Below are 19,459 nucleotides of genomic sequence, written 5' to 3' on the forward strand. Positions count from 1 at the left end.
AATAATAAAACATCAGTGAAAAAACATTACGGAAAACCTTTTAATGTATTCTTCCCTTCCTTCCCATTTATTTCCAAACTGCTAACTACAACCTAAACATTTGCACTTTATATTGAACATTGATAATGGCTAGTAGGTGATTTCATTATTACTTTTGATTCTATTCCTAGAAACCTAAATTTTCTTTGCTGTAGTTTATTATAGAACCATTCCTGCTGGAATTTAAATTTTTATTATGCATACGCACAACCCTATCAATTTTGCCATTGTTGCATATTCCAATTTCTGCCAATCTCATATCATCAGCTAAGTTTTTCCCCCAACTGTTGGGTTTTTTTTATTTTTGCAGTTATCAACATATAGCTTAATGAATTGTGCTATATTTCATTTAGGTGTTTTGAAATTATCTAGTAATAAAATATGAGGTTTTGATTAAAGCTTTCTCTGTAGAATTTTGCAATGTTTTGATATATTTCTTTTTACTACTTGCAATTTTTTTCTTTTACATGACCACAAGTGGTAGAATGTTCCTATTTTACTGAAGATTTCCAACATTATACAATTTGTCTATTTTAAAAACTGTTGGATTCCTATACCCTGTATACAACATTTTACACTATTTTTCTATTGAATTGTATATTGGAGTAATTGCTATTGATTTTTCTCCATAGCTCTCTTTGTTTTACTCCAATTCGTCTTAAAATTTTGGAAGCAAACGTTTTGTTTAGTTTTCTTTCCCTTCCCCCCCCAAAAAAAAATCGTTAAAAAGTGATTTTTCAAGAAGGCCTTGAAAATTTTGATCACGTGACCATGGGGATGCTGCAACAGTCATAATTGTGAAAAGTCACTTTTTTCAGTGCCGCTGTAACTTTGAATGGTTACTAAATGAACTGTTGTAAGTTGAGGACTACCTGTAGTTTTATAATCTTTTCCAGACTAGCTAATATCAGCAGCTGAGATTTTTTTTTAAAGATCCTCCAATATCTCTCTTGTTTAATCCATGACACACCTGCATTGTGAAAATCAAGCTTTGATACTGAATACCCAGTATTTTGTTATTTAAATGACCTGGGATTCACAAGCTTTCAAAGCTTGTCATTTGTCAACTAATAAAAAGATGACGAAAAGGTATTCAGAGATAATTTACACAATGGAAGTAAGGTCAGTAATACCGAAAAAACAGAATAGTGGTCATAGTTCCATTATAGATCAATAGAAAAAAATTAAACTTCACTTGCTACATTACTTGGAAGTAATATTCGCAGATGGTTGCAAAGTCACTATTTGAAATAAAGGATACTTTACGTTTTTAAATTTACTTTCATTTAATGGGGCTGCATATGTACCTTTTAATGTTATACAACACATGATCATAAAATGATCACAACTGCCAGCCTCCTTTGATCAAAATAGATAATTTTCTATTGTGTGCAAATATACAAAGAGTATGCAAACATACGTACAAGAATTAACAAAGATTAACCCATGATAGTTCTATTGTAAGATACAGAATATGAATTCTACATATCAGTATTGGAAAATAAATCCTAATTCTCAATTTCCAGTAATCTTTGCCATCTCCTTATTCTGAAAGTATTGTACACATGTAGAAGAAGAAAAATCTTTATATTCCTTAAAAATTAGTTACTGCTGAATTTCAAAGTATACACACAAATAGTTTTACATGAAAAATGGAGTTCAAATCGGGAATCAGAAAAAATTGGAAAGAAAATGTTAATTTAATGACTTAAAGGATTAATACTTGCAATTTTAACAAAAAATGTAAAAAGTAAATAAATCTGATGAATTTAAGACACTTGATGTACAATAAAAATTATTTGAGCACTGATGCGTAAATTACATTAGTTCCAAAGTAGTTTCAGACAGTTTAAGTTGTAAAAGAACATTTTCTAGGATGAAAAGTAGACACAGTAGTTGTGTCCTGCATTTAGCAAAGATAGGAGAAAAATATCAATAGAATAATCCAATACCCACTGAGAAATCAATCCCACTGACTTCAATGGAATTTACTGTCAGGTAAGTTTGCACTGAAAGGCAACTTTGAACATATATCTACATGAGTTACTGGGGGTAACAGAATGGCTACAGCTTGCTCCAATATGGGAATTCAGTTTTCCCTAAAAGATCAATTTTAAAAAAGCGCAAAGGTGTCATATTCTGCAGTTTATATGAGCCAAGGAACTTTAACAAGCAAATTTTAATTTTGACTTTTTGCACTATGAATTTAAATAACTAACAGCATTGCTCATAGAGCAATATATTCTATTTCTAGTTCAAGTACAGCAGGAAGCAAAATTATTCTTTAACCTTTCAACTTGAAAAAGGACACATAGTAGTTAACTAGGCCTTAGTAGCATAAAAGAAAACATAAACCTTGATTCTCTTGCATTATTTGGTATCTCAAAAGCCAGTCGTGTGCCCTAGATTATATCTTCTTAGCTCAATTCACTGGAAGCATTTTGGACTATATTTGCAAGCTAAGTCGATATATTAGTATGGAAGAATGCCTAACTTCTTTGTTTTGAGATGGTATATTAATTTCCATAAATTTACCTAGGATTAATTTTAAAGAAATCTTGCATAAACTACTTTAATAACTAGAATTCATGGCAGTGAGTGATCTGAATCTGAACAGAGCTAGTGCTCAAGTTATGCCTAGTAAAGAGTAATCATATGGCAATTAGTGCAAAATTATGAGATTCCAATAAGTTACACCATGAGATCTAGGACTGAGTACATTTCTCAAAACATAAGTATCCAGTTTGTTTGTGTACTTGTGTCAGTATATCATAACGTGGGGCAGTTCAGCAAATTACCAACAGCGCTGTCCTAAAAGAATTTGGTTTTACCATGTATGAACTTGTTCTATGAAAAAATAATGCCTTCAATGACAGTATGAATCAATGCCAAACATCTTTTAGGAATACTTCCAGATCTTCATTTTGGGACTTGTACAAACCTACCTACTCTCATTTAGACAAGTAGTACATTTATAGTAACAGCTTCCATATATCAGTGTTTCAAACTATTTATCCATATGCTCAACATGGTATGAGCCAAAGCAACATTATTGATTGCAGCTCTATGTGTCAATCAATTTTGTTATAAAATTCATATGAGGACAAATGTGAGGGTCTTTTTTTTTTTTTACAAAAGTTTTCTTACCTTTTCTAAAGCTTTGAGATGTAAACAGCCACATTCACATGATACTTTTTGCAGTATTTGCATTTTGGGGGAGGGACCCTTTTAGAAAAATCACTAAAATACTGATCAAAATACTTGTTTTCTAAACAATATGTCTGTGGGGAGGGGGTTCAGTTTTGTATCCGGTAGTGTTTCTTTCATACAAATGTAGTAGACATTTCTGTATATTACAGAGAATGATGAATGTCAATAATGTATTAAAATATAAATCTTTCCGAAATTACCAGTTCAATAAAATGAAAGGAACAGATACATAAATATTTGAATTCCACATTAATAACCCAAATATAAATAATGCAGAAATGCATGTTTGGATATCATTAAGGAGTGTAGAAAATAAAAAGAGTTACATTCTGTTAGGAATAAAAAGGCACCGCTAATAAGAGGCTGGGTCCAGTCATCCCTTACAGGCCACTTCATGTTCTGCTAACATTGTTAACAAAAATGCCAGCAATATTCTTTTTGGATAGTCTCTTTCAGATACTGCTTTCTGGTTTCCTAACCACAAACATCACACATTCATAATAGTATTTCATCATAGATAATTCATTCACAGTGTATGTTGTTAAAACAGATTCATTCTCCATCTGAAAAATAAACAGTATTTTCTTTAGTTATCTGCATTTCATTTCAAACATGAAATGCTACTTTAATGCTACACAACTGAAATTTGTCAGTATAAGGTGAAAAATTATTTAAACTCGTGTTCTTCCCAACTGTCCTTCTCTTCGTTTAGAGCATGTCCGTAAACAACTAGGAATCAATCATTATGCCTCTCCTGTCCCCCAACATGAACATTTACCCGCCCCTTCTCTCCACTAACACTTGCATGCTCCATTTATCTTGGGAGTTTACAAGTTATTTTATTCTATTTTGTTTTTATTCATAGTCCCATCCATCCATCCATCTTTGCATGTTTAGGCATCTCTAAATATGCAAAAATCATGTTCTGAGGATCTGATTTTTTTTTTTAAATTCTTTTCTGCCCAAAGGGCACTTTGCTCCCAAACCTTCATTATGGAATATTGACAAATTAATCATCTTGTTACTATCATAGTAATTAATCATGTGATGAACGAACAGAATGAGGAATTATATATTAACATTATTATTGGTATGTGAAAGTCAACATTTCTTACCTCAATATGAAATCCATATTGTAATATTACATTTTTTATATCCTCATAGCTCAATTCAATAGATAATTCATTTGCTAAATTTTCAAAATGATAAAGAAGAGGACCTAGGATATATTAGAAAAAGCAGTAACTTTACTAAATCCTTCTGAGATCAAGAATAATTTATTAATTCTTTTTTTTAAAAAAAAAAAACTGCCTAGTAGCTAAAACCCATCAGGCAGTTTACAATAAAGCACATTACAAATACAGTCTGAATAAAAAATATAAAATGCAAAATAAACACACCATTAATTATAATTATAAATTAAGACAACTGTACAGTGCATTGTCTTATATTTGCAAGACAATGCAAATATAAACAATATAAAAATCCTGGCAAAATAGAAAGGTCTTCACTTGGCACTGAAATGCTGCTAGTATGGTCATCAGTCAAGCCTCTTTGGGGAAGGAATTCCATGAATGGGGTCCCACCACAAAGGTTCTCCCTCTGTCCTTACCTCCTGAAAGGAGTTGGAGAAGGGACTCCGTAGATGATCTGAAGGCCTGGTAAGTAGTGCCTGAAGCACATTTGCATTTTCTTCCGATTTAAAAGTAGATTCTGTTGTTCTAAAATGTTTTATAAGATCCTTCTGGCAATCTACTTTGAATTGTAATGTCTGAAATGGTACACGGTCTCCTCCTTGAGTAGGAAGTTGGACTAGAAGACCTCCAAGGACCCTTCCAGTTCTATTCTGGTTGATTGATTGGTTTCTTTCCCCAAAATGAATTGAAATAAAAGACTATCAAAAGCTTTAACCTATAAACTGACAATGCTCTTAATTCAAAGGCTTTAGATCAAGCTGGAATTCCCTTGTATTATACTTAAAGCACAATGTACAAATACTGCAGCCTTTTCTATTATACTCAAAAGACCTAGTAAATTACCTAAATTGATCCATATTCCTCCCGGTTTAAGTATTTTCCATATTGTATCAATGTAATCAATGACATTGTGTGCCGTGTCTATGAAGAAACAGGTTGCTATGCAGTCCCATATATCTGTATATAGAAACAGGAACAGAGAATAGTCTAGCTATGTAGTGAAACCTGCAGGTTACCATCATAAAGAAGACTTAAGAGTAATAGGTATTTGTGCTCAGTTCAGTGTCTTAATTTTCACCCATTTCCTTGGCTACAACTATGTGTAATAAATAGTAAATTCCAAAGAGTCTACTTATGCAGAAAAATCTAAGACATTAATTTGTAGTATTAAACCATTTGATTTTAACTGTCATTAGCCTAAACTAGCAAGAATCTGTAGTATTTAATTAGACATTACTAGTAATAGAGAAAAGAAAACTAAAAGCAGAAGATGCTCCCCCAAGAAGCTTGTAGTCATTTAATGAAAGAGGTAGCAATGTCTTCTGCTTCCAAAAGTCCTGCTGTATGAAATCTTTTTAGAGGAACTACCAGTTCAGTTGATTGGTTTGTCCCTCTGTCAAAACACACAGCCATGTAAAGATAAAATGAATTCTAGTCAAATGTTAAACAAGACCATTTCAACCACTGTGTTTTGCGTTTGTGTTTTTTGTAAGTTTTTAATATACTTGAATCTATTTTAAATCATTACTTGTTCTGTAGATGGTACTGTTAAAGTGATTCTGGTTTACAGGTAGTCCTTGACTTATGATGGCAATTGGGACTGAAATTTATGTCATTAAGCAATGTTGGTCTTAAAAGTTCAAGCCGCACTGCTTAGTAAAGCCATCCCTGCAGTCCTGGTTGCCACCGTGAACTGAATCCCAGTCGTTACGCAAGGCACCTTCCTGTCAGTTTACTACAACCAAGTCAATGGAGAAGTCAGCAGGAAATTGCAAATTTTGGGTGGTTTGCAAGCAGCTGGCAAGCAGGTAAATGGTTGCTGCCAGGAATGGGAGAACACAAGATGCACAGTAGTGTATGAGGGAATACGCAAGGGTGCACAAGGAAAGCATGCAAGGCTCTGGGAGTTTCCACAAGGAAGGGCATGGCAAAATTTGAGGAAGGTGAGCAAAGATGTATGAGTGGTGGGGAGGCATGGGGAGGCACAGGAAAGGTGCATGGGGATGTACAATGGCTGATGCCATATGAGTGCAAAGAGGCTAGAGAAAGGTGCAAGGATGGGGGAGAGTTACTGCAACAACTTGTAACCTTCCCCTGCCAGCTTCCCCATTGACTTTCTGGGGAAGTAGCAGAGAAGGTCATAACAGGCAAGAATGTCGTGGGGCACTGCTATTAATTGAGAGCAGATCACAATCATATGATCACAGGAGTGCTTGGATGGCCAGGATGCTGAAGCCTGCTTGTAACCATCATTTGTTAAGCAGCATCATAACTTTGAATGGTCACTGAATAAATGGTCATAAGTTGAGAACTATCTGTATTTATTTTCTATCTGGGAGAAAAGGAAAAAGAAGCTGATCAAATTTTATTATTTTGCACAAAGACTTTCCTGCTCTTTATTGTAATGCTAAAACATCATCAAGTCTTATTTGCTAACTGATGAAACAACCCAAACAGATGAGATCAGAGAACTAAATATCTTTCAGTAAAATTATAAGACACTTTAATAGAAAAACGGAGATGCATTCATTTTTTTTTAACTTAAGGCTTTTTAAATTATTTACAAAAAATAACTTTAATTATCTAATATTGCTTTGTTTTTGAGAATTTGACAAATTTCATTTTCCAAGTCTAGTTCCTGCCCCTCCCCACTTACTACTCTCAGAGTAGATTTCTCGAAAATCGCCTGCTGTCATAGAAAAGTTGGCACCAGGAGGAAGACTGTGAGGGTCAACATCCGGGAAATAAATTGGCTGTATTTGATCAGCAGATCTCTTGTTATTGCTAAACTGATGAATCCAGGGATATAATTTACATGAATTAGTTTCACAGCATCTGTAACATATAATTATCGAAAAGATGTTATTTATTATTACCAAACAATACAAAGTTTAATATTTTATTTTGTGGTCTTTCAAATACAACTTGATAATTAACATCAACATTATTTTTCTTTCTTAAAAATAATTGCTGCAACATTTCACTTATTATTTGTAACCTACTACAAAGAAGCAACTACAAAAAACATTTGCTTTTTAAAAGTTTATGAAGACTCTTAAAGAAACGGACTGTAGTTGTTTAAGCAACTTTGAACAACTTTTAAACAACTTTATTCATTGCTTAAAATTAATATCATTAAATCTTTAAAGTTAAAACAGATTACAGACAACTCAAATGTCTAACCTCTTGTAGGTGATCTAGAAAAGGCAGGCCTATTTTTTTTTCCTCTCCAGGGTATTCAGGAACTTACAAGTAAGAGCAGTTTGCCTTTCTAGAGTTTTCCACTTTTATTTATAAAAATAAATCTGCAATCAGGCAAAGACAAGGCAATTTGTCTTGTTGATGATTGTTGGGGGTTTAAGGTTGGAAAAAACCTTTTAGCCATTTTGAAGATGAATTTTGGTAGCAGAATCTTGATGTGCTGAAAAGCACCATGCCCACCATTACTATATCATTTCCTATTATATACAACTGAAAAATTATTTAACCAATTTGAACAGTTTGTCACCCTGAAGATGGCATCTGAAAATGGTAAGTGTAGCTGATTAAAATGAGCACATATGAAATACAATAAATTCCTCCCATATAACATCCATAAGGCATATTAGTTTAGCATTTAAATAATTTAAAGTAGTATGTGAAATATCAAACACCCAAACATTTAACACTCAGTTAAAGAACCTGAATTTCATGAAATAACAGTGTCAGTGCTGGCCTGTTCAAAAACACAAGAGTAGAACCACATGTACAAGACGGTATATGTACCTGTTCAGTACAAAATTAGAAGAAAAGAGCATAAAGAGGCTCCATTCATTTCCTTGGCAAGTGTAACCAAGCATAGCTATTTCCCAGGCCAATCTACCTAGCCCAGCACCAGGGACCAGGACATTTACTCTTGAGAGATCCCTGAAACAAGAAAAAGGGTTAATCTTTAATTAAATATATTTGAGAGAAATAGTGCCAATTCATTTTGGATCGCGTCTTCTATTTCTCAAGCTTGGTTTATTCTAGCAAAAAGTCGACTTCAACAGGTCTACTGATTCTACACACAGAAAATTATTTGTTATTGTTATTTAAATTTGCTAAATTTATGTTTTACAATGTATTTTTTTTCTGGTCTCAGTCCTGCAAGTGGCCTGATTCTTTTAAATGCTGGAAAGCTACTACAGCAATATAATTTCAGAAAAGAAAGTATCTTTTTTAAAATCACTGGTTTCATTCTTCAGGTTGCACTGAAGAATATTGTGATTTTTGTTTGCACTTTGCAGAAACTTACAATGTAAACCTTATCCTTGTCTTGTAACATTTAAATTCCACTTTATTTAAAGGGATTTCCTCCCAGGTAAATTTGTAAATAAATAAATGAAAAATGGTAAGATTACTAACTACTCAGCCCTCCATCCTTCAGAGGTCGTAAAATGTTGGTGGCAATATGCTGACTCTGTAAGACACTTACAGAGGGCTGTAAAGCACTGTGAAGTGGTATATAATTCTGAGCGCTATTGCTATTGCTATCTAGACTGGTGGCAACTTCAAGACCTGTGGACTTCCAGCTCCCAGAATTCCTGACAGCTATGCTATACTTGGTACTTAAGACAGTGATTTACTTTACTTTCAAGTTTACAAATACAGCACTGAATAATTAGCTTGGTGAATAATTTTTGAAAGTCTGTAGCATACCAGAGACCAGTCACAGCCATATCCTTTACCAAAATGTTCTATTCTATTACTCTGACATCCATGCCATTCTATGAAACACCATCTTACTACCTGGTGATTTCGGTGGATCCCAATATAGTACTGCTATTCAAATTATGCATGCATGTTTCATTTTGCATTACATTCTATTAAGAGCCATGGTGGGGAAGTAGTTAGAATACAGTATTGCACGCTAACTCACTGCTCAGTGCCAGGAATTCAATTCTGACTAGCTCAAGGTTGACTCAGCCTTCCATCCTTCTGTAGTCGGCAAAATGGCGACCCCAAATTCTTGGGGGCAATATGCTGACTCTGTAAACCGCTTAGAGAGGGGCTGGAAGCGATATGCAAGTCTAAATGCTATTGCTATTACTATTAACTAACAGCTATTGCTATTAACAGAATGAAGTTAACAGATGTTTTACGATCCTCCGTCTGTAATGTTTTAGGAAAATCTTTAAATACAAATCTTTGCAATAGATCTTTGCAATAGAATACCGTAGCCAGCCCTGCAATGGTACATATTCCTCATTTCTGCAATGGTACATATTAAACCCTGAGAGCCTTGAGCATTATCATGCCTTTTGAGGTATGTTATCTGGAGAGGCCAGATGTGTGGAGTTAATTTCCAAAATTCTCAACAATAGTTATATTGTCTAAGAGCTGAAGGTCTTATTTCAATAATTATAATTATTTTAAGAATTAAAACAGTCAGCTTACTATTCCCTAACAAAATAACTTCCTTCCCCTAAATATGAAAAATATGCTACGTAAGCTTAAGTAAACTTTAGACAGTTTCTAACAGTCCTGAAATGACCATGTAAAAATGATAATAAGAACTTATATCATTATTGTTCCTAACAAGTTTCAGTACAAAAACAGGAACAAATTTGTTTATATTGCTCTTTGCCCATCTTCAGGAAACATACACATCTGGATAAGCCAAGCCTACTAGGAAAGACGTAGTAAAATCAAATGACTATGAATAGTGATTCAATCTTTAATCAAGTGAAATGTATAATATAAACAATCAGGCGATGCTGACTTTTTTTAGACACACAGCACTAAGCTATATAAGCTCATCAGTATTTTAAAGAACTCTTTTATATATTAATTTTTTAATATTGCCTTTATTACTTTAAGGTGGAAAACACATTATACTTTTTCCTCCTCTTATTTTCCCAACAACAACAATCCTGTGAGGTGGCTGAGATTGATTGGCCCAAAGTTACCTAGCCGGCTTTTGTGCCTAAAATGGGACTAGAATTCAGTCTCCTGGTTTCTGGGCCAGCATCTTAACCACTATACCAAACATTAATATCTTTTTAAATAGTAATTTTATTAAAAATTACAATTGGAAAGATAAAAACCAATACAAACTAAAAAATAAAATAGAAGAAATAAAAGGAAAAATAAAAAGTTCATAAAGGTATAGAAACTAAAAGAATATAGTAAAGAGGATATATATAAGTCAGTCAGTCAGTCATCTCCCTTCATCCCAACAAGTCTAAGCAATTTTAGGAACTTACCACCCTTCTGTTAAAATAAAACAAATGATCTCTTTTTTCCATGTCACATATCTTATCAATAAACAAAACTTTAACTGCCTCCTCATTTCAGTCCTAATCAGCAAATGTCTATGAAGGGTTACCAGAAATAACAACATATCTATTTTAACTTTGATCAAAGAAATCAATTTTAGAATCCTTCCTTTTTTGTTAACAATCTTGATTTTTAATTCCTTCAAATAATGTACTAGACTAGAGCTTTATTACTTTTCATTTCTTTGATCCTTCCAACAAAATTCTTAAAAGCTTTAACAAGCCTCTTTTGTAAATCCAATATAAGAAACCAGGCCACTCTTTTGCTTTGTTATTTGTATAACTTTTTAATTATAATTTAAAATATAATAATTATAATAGCATTTTATATATCCATTAGAGCAGCTTTTTCATATCATTCTTGTAGCCTGTCATTTTTAAATCCATTTTTAAATAATTGTAACTTATATAACTTCCCCTTTCGTAACAAATAACAATTAATTTTAATTTTAAAAATTAAACAAAATCTAAAAATTCTAAAAATTAATTTGCCTCAATTGTCCCAAAACAGTCTTCAATATGTCCAATGTCCAAAATATTTTGATTCATTCTGTATTAGTAAATCAGATTTAAGTATTATTCTCCTCTAATTATAATCTTTAGTTCCTTCTGGTTCTCTCTCAACCTTCCAAATCTTATCCTTTTTTTTTTTTAAGAATTCAAACCAAAGCATTTTCCCACAGAAAGGATTCTTAATTCAAATCCATCTGGACCCTTCATCTGTAACTTTCAAAAATCAAAGTTATAATCACTTTTTTGCTGTCTATTCTAAAAAAAAATAAGATATTTTTTGTAAGTCCTTAAACTTGCATTTAAACCTTATTTTGCTAAGGATTGAAGGAAACTCACCTAATGCTGTAAAACCTGTCAGTGTAAAGATTCTTAATAGTTGAAAAGCAGTTAACAAGCACTAGCCAAAAGTGATTTGAAAAGTATGTGAACCCAGTATCCTTTATAAAGGCACAAAGCAAAATTTCAAGATGATTATTCCATCATCTCCCAAAGCTCTAAACCCACCAGAAACCTGTCTCACAGGTTCTTGCAGGGAGTTATCTGTATAGAGCACTTGGGGGCAATCTCAAATCCTCTTCTTGTCCAGAGAATAATTACAAAGAACCAGTGTACTTGCTGGCTCTTTATTTGGCCTTGGTTGTTGGTTCCACTTTTGCTCGATTTAACACAAGAATAATATATATTTCTTTTGCAAAACCCCAAACCAGTTTGAATTTCACCAAAGTTTATTATGACTATGTGCATCCATCAATATTGTACTGACTCAGTGTCATTCCACTAAAAGATTCTATTTCAGCCAGTAGATAGGACTATTAATCTCGGTCTATATTTTCTGTGTAGAGGTTCAAGCATGTTCCAGGACTAAGACCTTCTGTAACAGATTTGGGACAGGTAATTCTGTATAAGCAGAAACCTGCTCTTGAAATATTGAATGTAATCCAATATTCAGCTTTCCCAAGTTCCTGACTGAGCAGAAAAGTAAAATATAAACTGAATAAATTTGCACTTGAAAAATCGAAGTCTTTTTCCAACTGAACAAATGATTACACTTATTTAGACGAGCCAAATTCTCTAAGAAAGGGGTTTTCAAAATATGGAGAATAAAGAAATCTGAGGGGATTATAAATTGCGGGGGGGGGGGCTCATTCTCCCCTGAACAACTATCAGATTTTCTAGTTTTTTTTGAAACTCTTGATTCAAAATAAATGTGGGACAAGTGAAATTAGCTTTCTCAAAAATAAAATCCAGATCTAAAAAAATATGCAAAACTAAGGAGTTAATTCTTCCCATTAAAAATATACTTTTTGATTCTTTTATTACTTCCAATGAAAATAATAAATGTGAAATGTGAACTTTTATAAAGTCACAATATTCTATCATTTTATTTGCTATACAGTACGGGTGTCAAACTCGCGTCACGAGCCGGATTGTGACGTATCGCAGCGTTTTTTGCCTTTGCAGAGCTGGGGTAGGCGTGGCCTGTGCATCACATATCCAGCCAGTGGGCTGCCAGTTTGACAGGCCTGCTATACAGGTTACGTTTAATTAAAAAATAAGCGGTATAGTTTATTGCCCAACTCTCACCACAGTATTTATCACTAATTATAGCATTTTAAAATGTTCATCTGACTGTGGTGTTTTGATATTGTTTAGAAAAAGAAGTAAACATTCAGAATATTCTGGGATGATTTATTTATGTATTGCTTCAATATCTGTGCTAATAAATGACAACGTATTCCTTAACTTTCCAAATGAATAAGCTATATTACAGTCAAAGAACATATTCTGCTTCTTTAAATAAAGACATATCCACATAGAATGTCTCTATTTTGTTGGTTCTTGAGATTTAACATTGTTGTCTTTGACTTTTATTGTGCAGAAGACATGCTAGTGTGGTTAATGATTTGGGCTGGTCACACTATAATTTTGCTGAGACTCTGCTATATTTTGTCTATAGGACAAAATATTTCATAATAGATCACAGATGATCAACCCCACTACCTAGTTAAAAAAATATTTTTTTAAAAAAAACCTTACTCTACAGAAGGAGGGAAAAACCTTTATATTTCAAAAGAAGGAAAAAAATGCTAATCCTTAACATTTACTAATATCCCTACACAGTTAAAAAATTCACACACACATATCCCTTTTTCCACAAAGCTGGGTGGGAAAGTGGGGGTTCTTGAAAAAGTCAAACCCTTTTATTTAAATATATAAAAACTTACCGTAAATTTTTCTATATTTGAAGACATTCTTGAATGCCTTGAATCTAACAAGGGAAGGGTATTCATGTTATATTATGAATGAGCTTTTTAGCTTTTTTTTTCTTCAGTAATGCAGTAGCAATTACAAGCTGTGTTAAAGTGAGATTAAAACAGACTTCGTTTTTCCACCTTAGCCCACCAGTTATCAAATGAATTCTCTCAAAACAGAAAAGGGAAACATAGGACTGTGGGTCAAGACTGCCATGCTATGTCCATTTAATAAAGAATTTCAAATAACTACATCTCACCTATAAAGAGACCACTAATACTACTGCTATTCCCTTCCAATGGTTGATTTGCTCTCTGCTTGAGATAAAATATGATCATTAGGTCTCACAAAAGAACTGTGGTACCGAGAGCTTTTAGTTTCTTTCATCTCTGGCTCTTAAAAAAAATTAAAAGAAAGATATAGCCAAGTCATCTTGTGGTCTTCTCAACGTATCTTTCCAAATTATGAAATAGCTGTTATAGCTAATAAAAGAGCTATCTTATCGAAATTAAGTGGTATGTTATTCTTGTAACTATAAACTTTTCTCTCTCTGCTGATCTGTTTAGTAATAGCAATTACATTTTATGTGAAGCCATTTAAAAAGACGGCAAACATTCACAACAGTTTTTTTCCTTATGATCTAAACAAATTTTCAAAGACCAGTTCCAGTAACCTTTACCAGAAATGCATTATTGTGCATATCTTCTCTTTAAATAAATATTTTAAAAGGTATTTACCATCTGTCTTTTGGAAAGTTCTTTACAATTTCATTAATGATAGGCTGATAGCAAGAATCTCTCTCAGGTTTCCCCGTTTCACTCCAATCTCTTACAAATTGTTTCAGAGTGGATTTTAATTTATCCATGTCAAAAGTTGAAGCTGGTGTAATCTTTCCATTTCCCTAATTTAAAAAAAGTTAGCTACATATTAATCTGATACATTATCGTAACATCTTGGTTAATATAACAATGTAGGACTAATAACTGGAACCTAAATTAAGACTGATATCCTAAATCAACTCTTCACATATGTTACATGATACTGTCACACAATATATATAACACATCAAAAAGCTGACATTCATTATTCAGAATAAAAGTTGTTTGGTGAGTCTTTTCTCAGTAATAGCTTCTCATTGCTACTTCATGTGTCCCTACAGATATCTCAATACTTGCTTTGTTGATAAAGTGCTGAGAATACATATTACATTTAGTTTATATTTAGAAAGAGAACTGATAAATATGGACTAGCAAAGAGGGAAGTAAGGAACTGAGAAGGTTAGAAATGGAGGTCACAACTGGCAATTAAATGGTGAACATGTACTTAGATATGACTAGTAGCTGCTTAAAACAGCTGTTAGTTTAAAACCAGGGCTAGTAATCCTAAAATGAATCAGGCAGTATTTGTGCTGCTGAAAGTCTATTAGATCATGAATCATCTAAAGTCCATTAAGTGATCCAGGAGATAGTTCAGAGTGAAGAAGAGGAAGAAAGCATGGCACAGAGATCTTATTTAGTCTTTAAATAGGATCCAAAATGATGGAAAAGAAAAATATAAAGAAGTTTTTACTAATCAAAATATCTCCAGTTAGATCAAGGCCAATTAATAGTAGGTATGCCAGTGATAGAATTTGGAAAAAATTTCACTAATACCTATAAGGTCTTTCTTAATTCTAAAATTAAGTAGAATTAGGATAGAGCACATATAAGTAAAACTGGACAATAATCAGCACACACATCCATGCTTAGTTCTGACTAGAGCTGAAAATGGGTGTTAAAAAAATCTTCCTTGTATTCCTGGAACATGATCTTATCTGAAAAGGGGAATGGAACTATTCATATTGATATGAAGAGCATTTGGACCCTGTTAACCACACTTGAAAAGTGTAAGGCTAAAGAAAGGAACCATTGTTTATGTCTTGAAAGTAGTTTAATGTAAAGGGGAAAAATAAAAACTAAAATACTGTTTTCCACTATAACTGAATATCAAAACCTTCAGTAATTCCCAGGACATAAGGATAAACTGAAGATAATAAATAGTGGGCACCTGTGGAAAGTAAGAATCAGCTTCAAGCAAAAAATCAGGGTATAATTGGAAAAGATCTAATTACCTTTATTTCAAAAGACAAGACCAAATTTGAATGAATGGGCATAGCTTTTGTAGAAATATATATCTTCTATTTGTGAAAACATTCCTCCTTATCACTAATGAAAGAGAATCATGTTTTACTGGAATGGACTAGAAAGGTATTTCATTTGTAAAATCCAAAAAAAGGTTTATCAATTTTCCTAGAACTTTCTTAATTTAACCCAAGTAATTTGTAAACTATTCCATGTGTAAAAAAGCCCATCTATGAATCACTAAAAAAATTAAAATTAAAATAAGTTGAATACAACACAATTGCTCTTTTAAAAATAAAATGTTCAACATACATCACCATCATATTCTCTATTTTCAAACATTCGGGTACAGTCATTCACAATAGACTGCAAGATCCCTTGATTGTGGTCAACACATTTTCGAATCTTGTCAAGATGAGGGAGAAACTGAGGTAACAATTTCTGTTGCATGGCTGGAAGTGTTCTAAATTGTCTCTCTGCACGAGTCACTCTTTCATGCATATTAATTCTAGAAATTAAAAAAAAACAAGTATCAAAAATAATGAGTAAAATAAAGTTCTGAAAACATTTTTTAATCACACACATATATTTATCAGATATAATTTCACCCAAAGTCAATATGCCAGGACATGAGAACATATGGTTAGAATCCTGTCAAAATTAGCAATTTAGGATCCCATGAATTTCATTGCTAGACAGAACAATGTTCCAAAATCTATTTTATATTAATAACAAATATGTTTCAGTTACTTGGATCATGTTGTTTTAAAAGAAATAATAAGTGCATACAGCCTGTCATCAGTAGCTATTTAGATTTATAAGCTTTGTAAAACAGCACACAGATATTGTTTCAAAAAACTTCTGTTTCAGACAACAGAAAGCAGAAGATAAATGTATTTTAAACTTTTGCTGAATTGTGACTTCATTTAAATTGTTTTAGGTTTATTCTGTGGCTGTTTCAAATGGTTCTAACATATGGAGAGACAATGCATTTTATAATTAAATTATAGACATTGCCATTGTAGAAATGCAATTAATAAACATAATTTTTATTAAAAACACAATTAAAAATTACTAATAATCTATACTAAGATGAGCTGCAGATTTGGCAGTTCCATTACGTTCACAGATACAATTGGTACAGGCTAAAAAGATTTAAAAAGAGGGTCCTGTTGAAATTCATTTTGATGGATTCCTAACACTAACCACAAACTGAAACACTAAATCAATGAATATGGACATGGCAATACATTTGGAAGTGGTAATTTAGAAAACTTAATATGCTATGTAATTGACACTGGTATCTTCATCTATTCTTTCTATGATTTTGGAAACAGAAATGAAATGATAAGCATTTAAACAATCCTGTCCACAACTACTCAGAATTTTGCTAAATTCAATAGGTCTTACTGCCAGGAATCCTTAGTTTGTGTGTTTGCTTTTGTTCAATCATTTATGACTCTTCGTGATCTAACAGACCTCATTTCCCCAAGTTTATCTGCTAGTAACAGCTTTTAAATTCTTGAAAGGCTATGCACACGTGATCAGTGTTATCTATCCATTTTATCTTGTTGGCCTTCTTTAAATTCACTTTTATATTTTCAGTGACCTTCTCTAGTGACTCTTCCCTTCATATTATATGTCCAAAATATTTAAACCGCAGTTTTTTATAAGTGCTTCCACAAGTGGCTTCATTTTATTTTCTGTAATATTAAATAGAACTTACTTAGAAGTTAGACTTACTTTATTGTCACTAATCGGCATACATTAAGATGAAATTTCATTGCATACAGGTCTCAAAGGGTCAGCACCTCCAATAAACATTACATAAACAATTTGTTTATGTAGTATATGTTGATTACACTAAAGAACAAATAATTTGTTCTTTATGTAATCCAAGACATTCTCAATAATTTTTCCAGTGGAAGAACTCAAAGAGATCTTTTTTCTTCATTCAGACTTTTTGAGGACCCAGTTTTCAAAACCATGTTACAACTGGCAAAACCATGGCCTTCAAAATACATGCATCTACTTAGGTGCGATGTCTCTGCAGTTTAACAAGTTATCTAAATCTGCCATAATTCCCTTAAACAGCAGACATAGCTTCATTTCATGGCTTATATAATAGAAAAGATGTGCTCTAAAACAGAATTCCCAACTGCTCTCTCGTAATCTCCACCCAATGGTTAAGATCAATAGGAACCCTAAATTAGGCTTCAAAACATCTGGATGGTGTCAGATTGGCATCTTACTTCAGAGTAAGTCCCAGTGTATTCAGCAGGGTGAATTTCTGAGTACCATAAATATTTATTAAATGGGTATCCCAGCTTTTTCCCTAGAGCTTAAGGTTGATTGTGAGGCAAACTGGGCTGAAAGAAAGTGAACTGGTCCCAAGTCCCTCAATGAGTTTCCATGATTGAGGCCGGGCTTGAACTGGGCACAGGCAGTCCTTGATTTACGACCACAACTGAGCCCATAATTTATGTGGCTAAGCGACAAATTTGTTGAGCATGTTTTGACACCATTTTACCACTTTTCTTGCCACATTTGTTAAGCGAATCACTGCAGTTGTTAAATTAGTAACACGGTCGTTAAGTGAATCCGGCTTCCCCGGACTGACTTTGCTGGTCAGAAGGTCGCAAAAGATGAGCCCCAGGGATGCTGCAAGCGTCATAAATATGAACCAGTTGTCAAGCTCCGAATGCAAATCTCGTGACCGTGGGGATGCTGCAAATGGTCATAAGAGTGAAAAATAGTCCCTTTCTTTAGTGCAGTTGCAACTTCAAAGGGTCACTAAAGGAACTGTCGTTAAGTCGAGGACTACCTGTTATTTCCAGCCCTTGTTCACTCAAGCCCCCCCACCACCACCCCAGCCTCCGTGGGTAGATATCGCTATGAACGGGTGGATCCGAATCAGGGCTCCTATACTCCACATAGCAGATAATGGGGATGAAGGGTATCAGAGTAAACGGGGGTGAATCGGTTACCCATAGTAACGGAAGGCATTGATAATTCTCCGGAAGACTAAGCGGGGAGTAATCGGTTACCCATAGTAACGGAAGGCATTGATAATTCTCCGGAAGTGCTCCCGTTCCTGCTTCTCCTCCTCTTTCCCGTCCAACTTCGTGGTCGCCAGCTGCGGCAGAGAGTCCCGCTCGCACTGGGTGTTCCCTGCCGCCTCTTCTCCATCCCGTCTAGGCGGCTCCGCCTGTTCTTCGTCTTCCTCGCTCTCCCGGCTGTCTCCGCGCATCGCCTTGCCTCGCGGCGGCGGCGGCTCCTGCCGCCCTCGTCGAGACAGAGCGCACGCGGTGGGCACCGACATCTCGGCCCCTTTCCCCCGACGCCGAAAGCGAACGGCCGCTCGGGCTCTACGCGCCCTTTTCCGCGCACGCTGACGCGCTTCCTGATTCATAGAGAACAGCTGTTAAGGCGGAGGGTCAGCCAACCGCCTTTTGCAGAATACGACTCCGCCGCTCGCGCCCGGGCACGGCTATCCAATGCGCAAGCGCGTGATAGGAGCGGGGAGGGGGGAAAGCGGGCGACCCGCCGCGCATGCGCGTTTCAGCATCCGCGCCTGGTTTTAAGATGATGGAAGGATGGAGCAAATCTTCTGTTTCGTTCAGAAAAACGAGCGGAATGAAGGCTGAAGCTCTGGCTGGCTAGAACTGTGGATCGCTTCCCGTTGATGGCCCGTGTGATCTGTTTCCGACCTGGCTCAGCATTTCGTGTCCATTGTTCCTAAGTCAGAAAGGAGAGGATGGGGTTCTGCATTTCCAAATCCTACATAATTGATAGGATTCTCACGTAAGCATGGGTGCAATTGAGCTAT

At 34.4% G+C, this 19,459-nt stretch overlaps 1 protein-coding gene across 2 annotated transcripts; it reads right to left on the minus strand.

Moving 5' to 3' along the window:
- Positions 1–3,089: 3,089 nt before the first annotated feature.
- On the minus strand, positions 3,090–19,096 carry CARNMT1 (carnosine N-methyltransferase 1). 2 transcript variants are annotated; one of them, XM_070935610.1, is made up of 8 exons: positions 18,678–19,096; positions 15,943–16,138; positions 14,248–14,411; positions 8,211–8,351; positions 7,102–7,280; positions 5,289–5,402; positions 4,365–4,468; positions 3,090–3,812 (listed from the first exon to the last, which is right to left on the minus strand). In XM_070935610.1, the coding sequence occupies exons 1-8, from the start codon at positions 19,040–19,042 to the stop codon at positions 3,702–3,704; spliced, it is 1,374 nt and encodes a 457-aa protein (XP_070791711.1). In that variant the 5' UTR covers positions 19,043–19,096; the 3' UTR covers positions 3,090–3,701. The 2 variants fall into 2 exon arrangements, with proteins under 2 accessions (XP_070791711.1, XP_070791712.1); XM_070935611.1 differs by lacking the exon at positions 18,678–19,096 and adding an exon at positions 18,618–18,671.
- Between the last annotated feature and the right edge of the window lie 363 nt (positions 19,097–19,459).

The sequence above is a fragment of the Pituophis catenifer genome, unplaced genomic scaffold, assembly GCF_029215685.1.
Source record: "Pituophis catenifer annectens isolate HBS135680 unplaced genomic scaffold, rPitCat1.0.hap2 SCAF_2, whole genome shotgun sequence".
Classification (NCBI taxonomy): Eukaryota; Metazoa; Chordata; class Lepidosauria; order Squamata; family Colubridae; genus Pituophis; species Pituophis catenifer.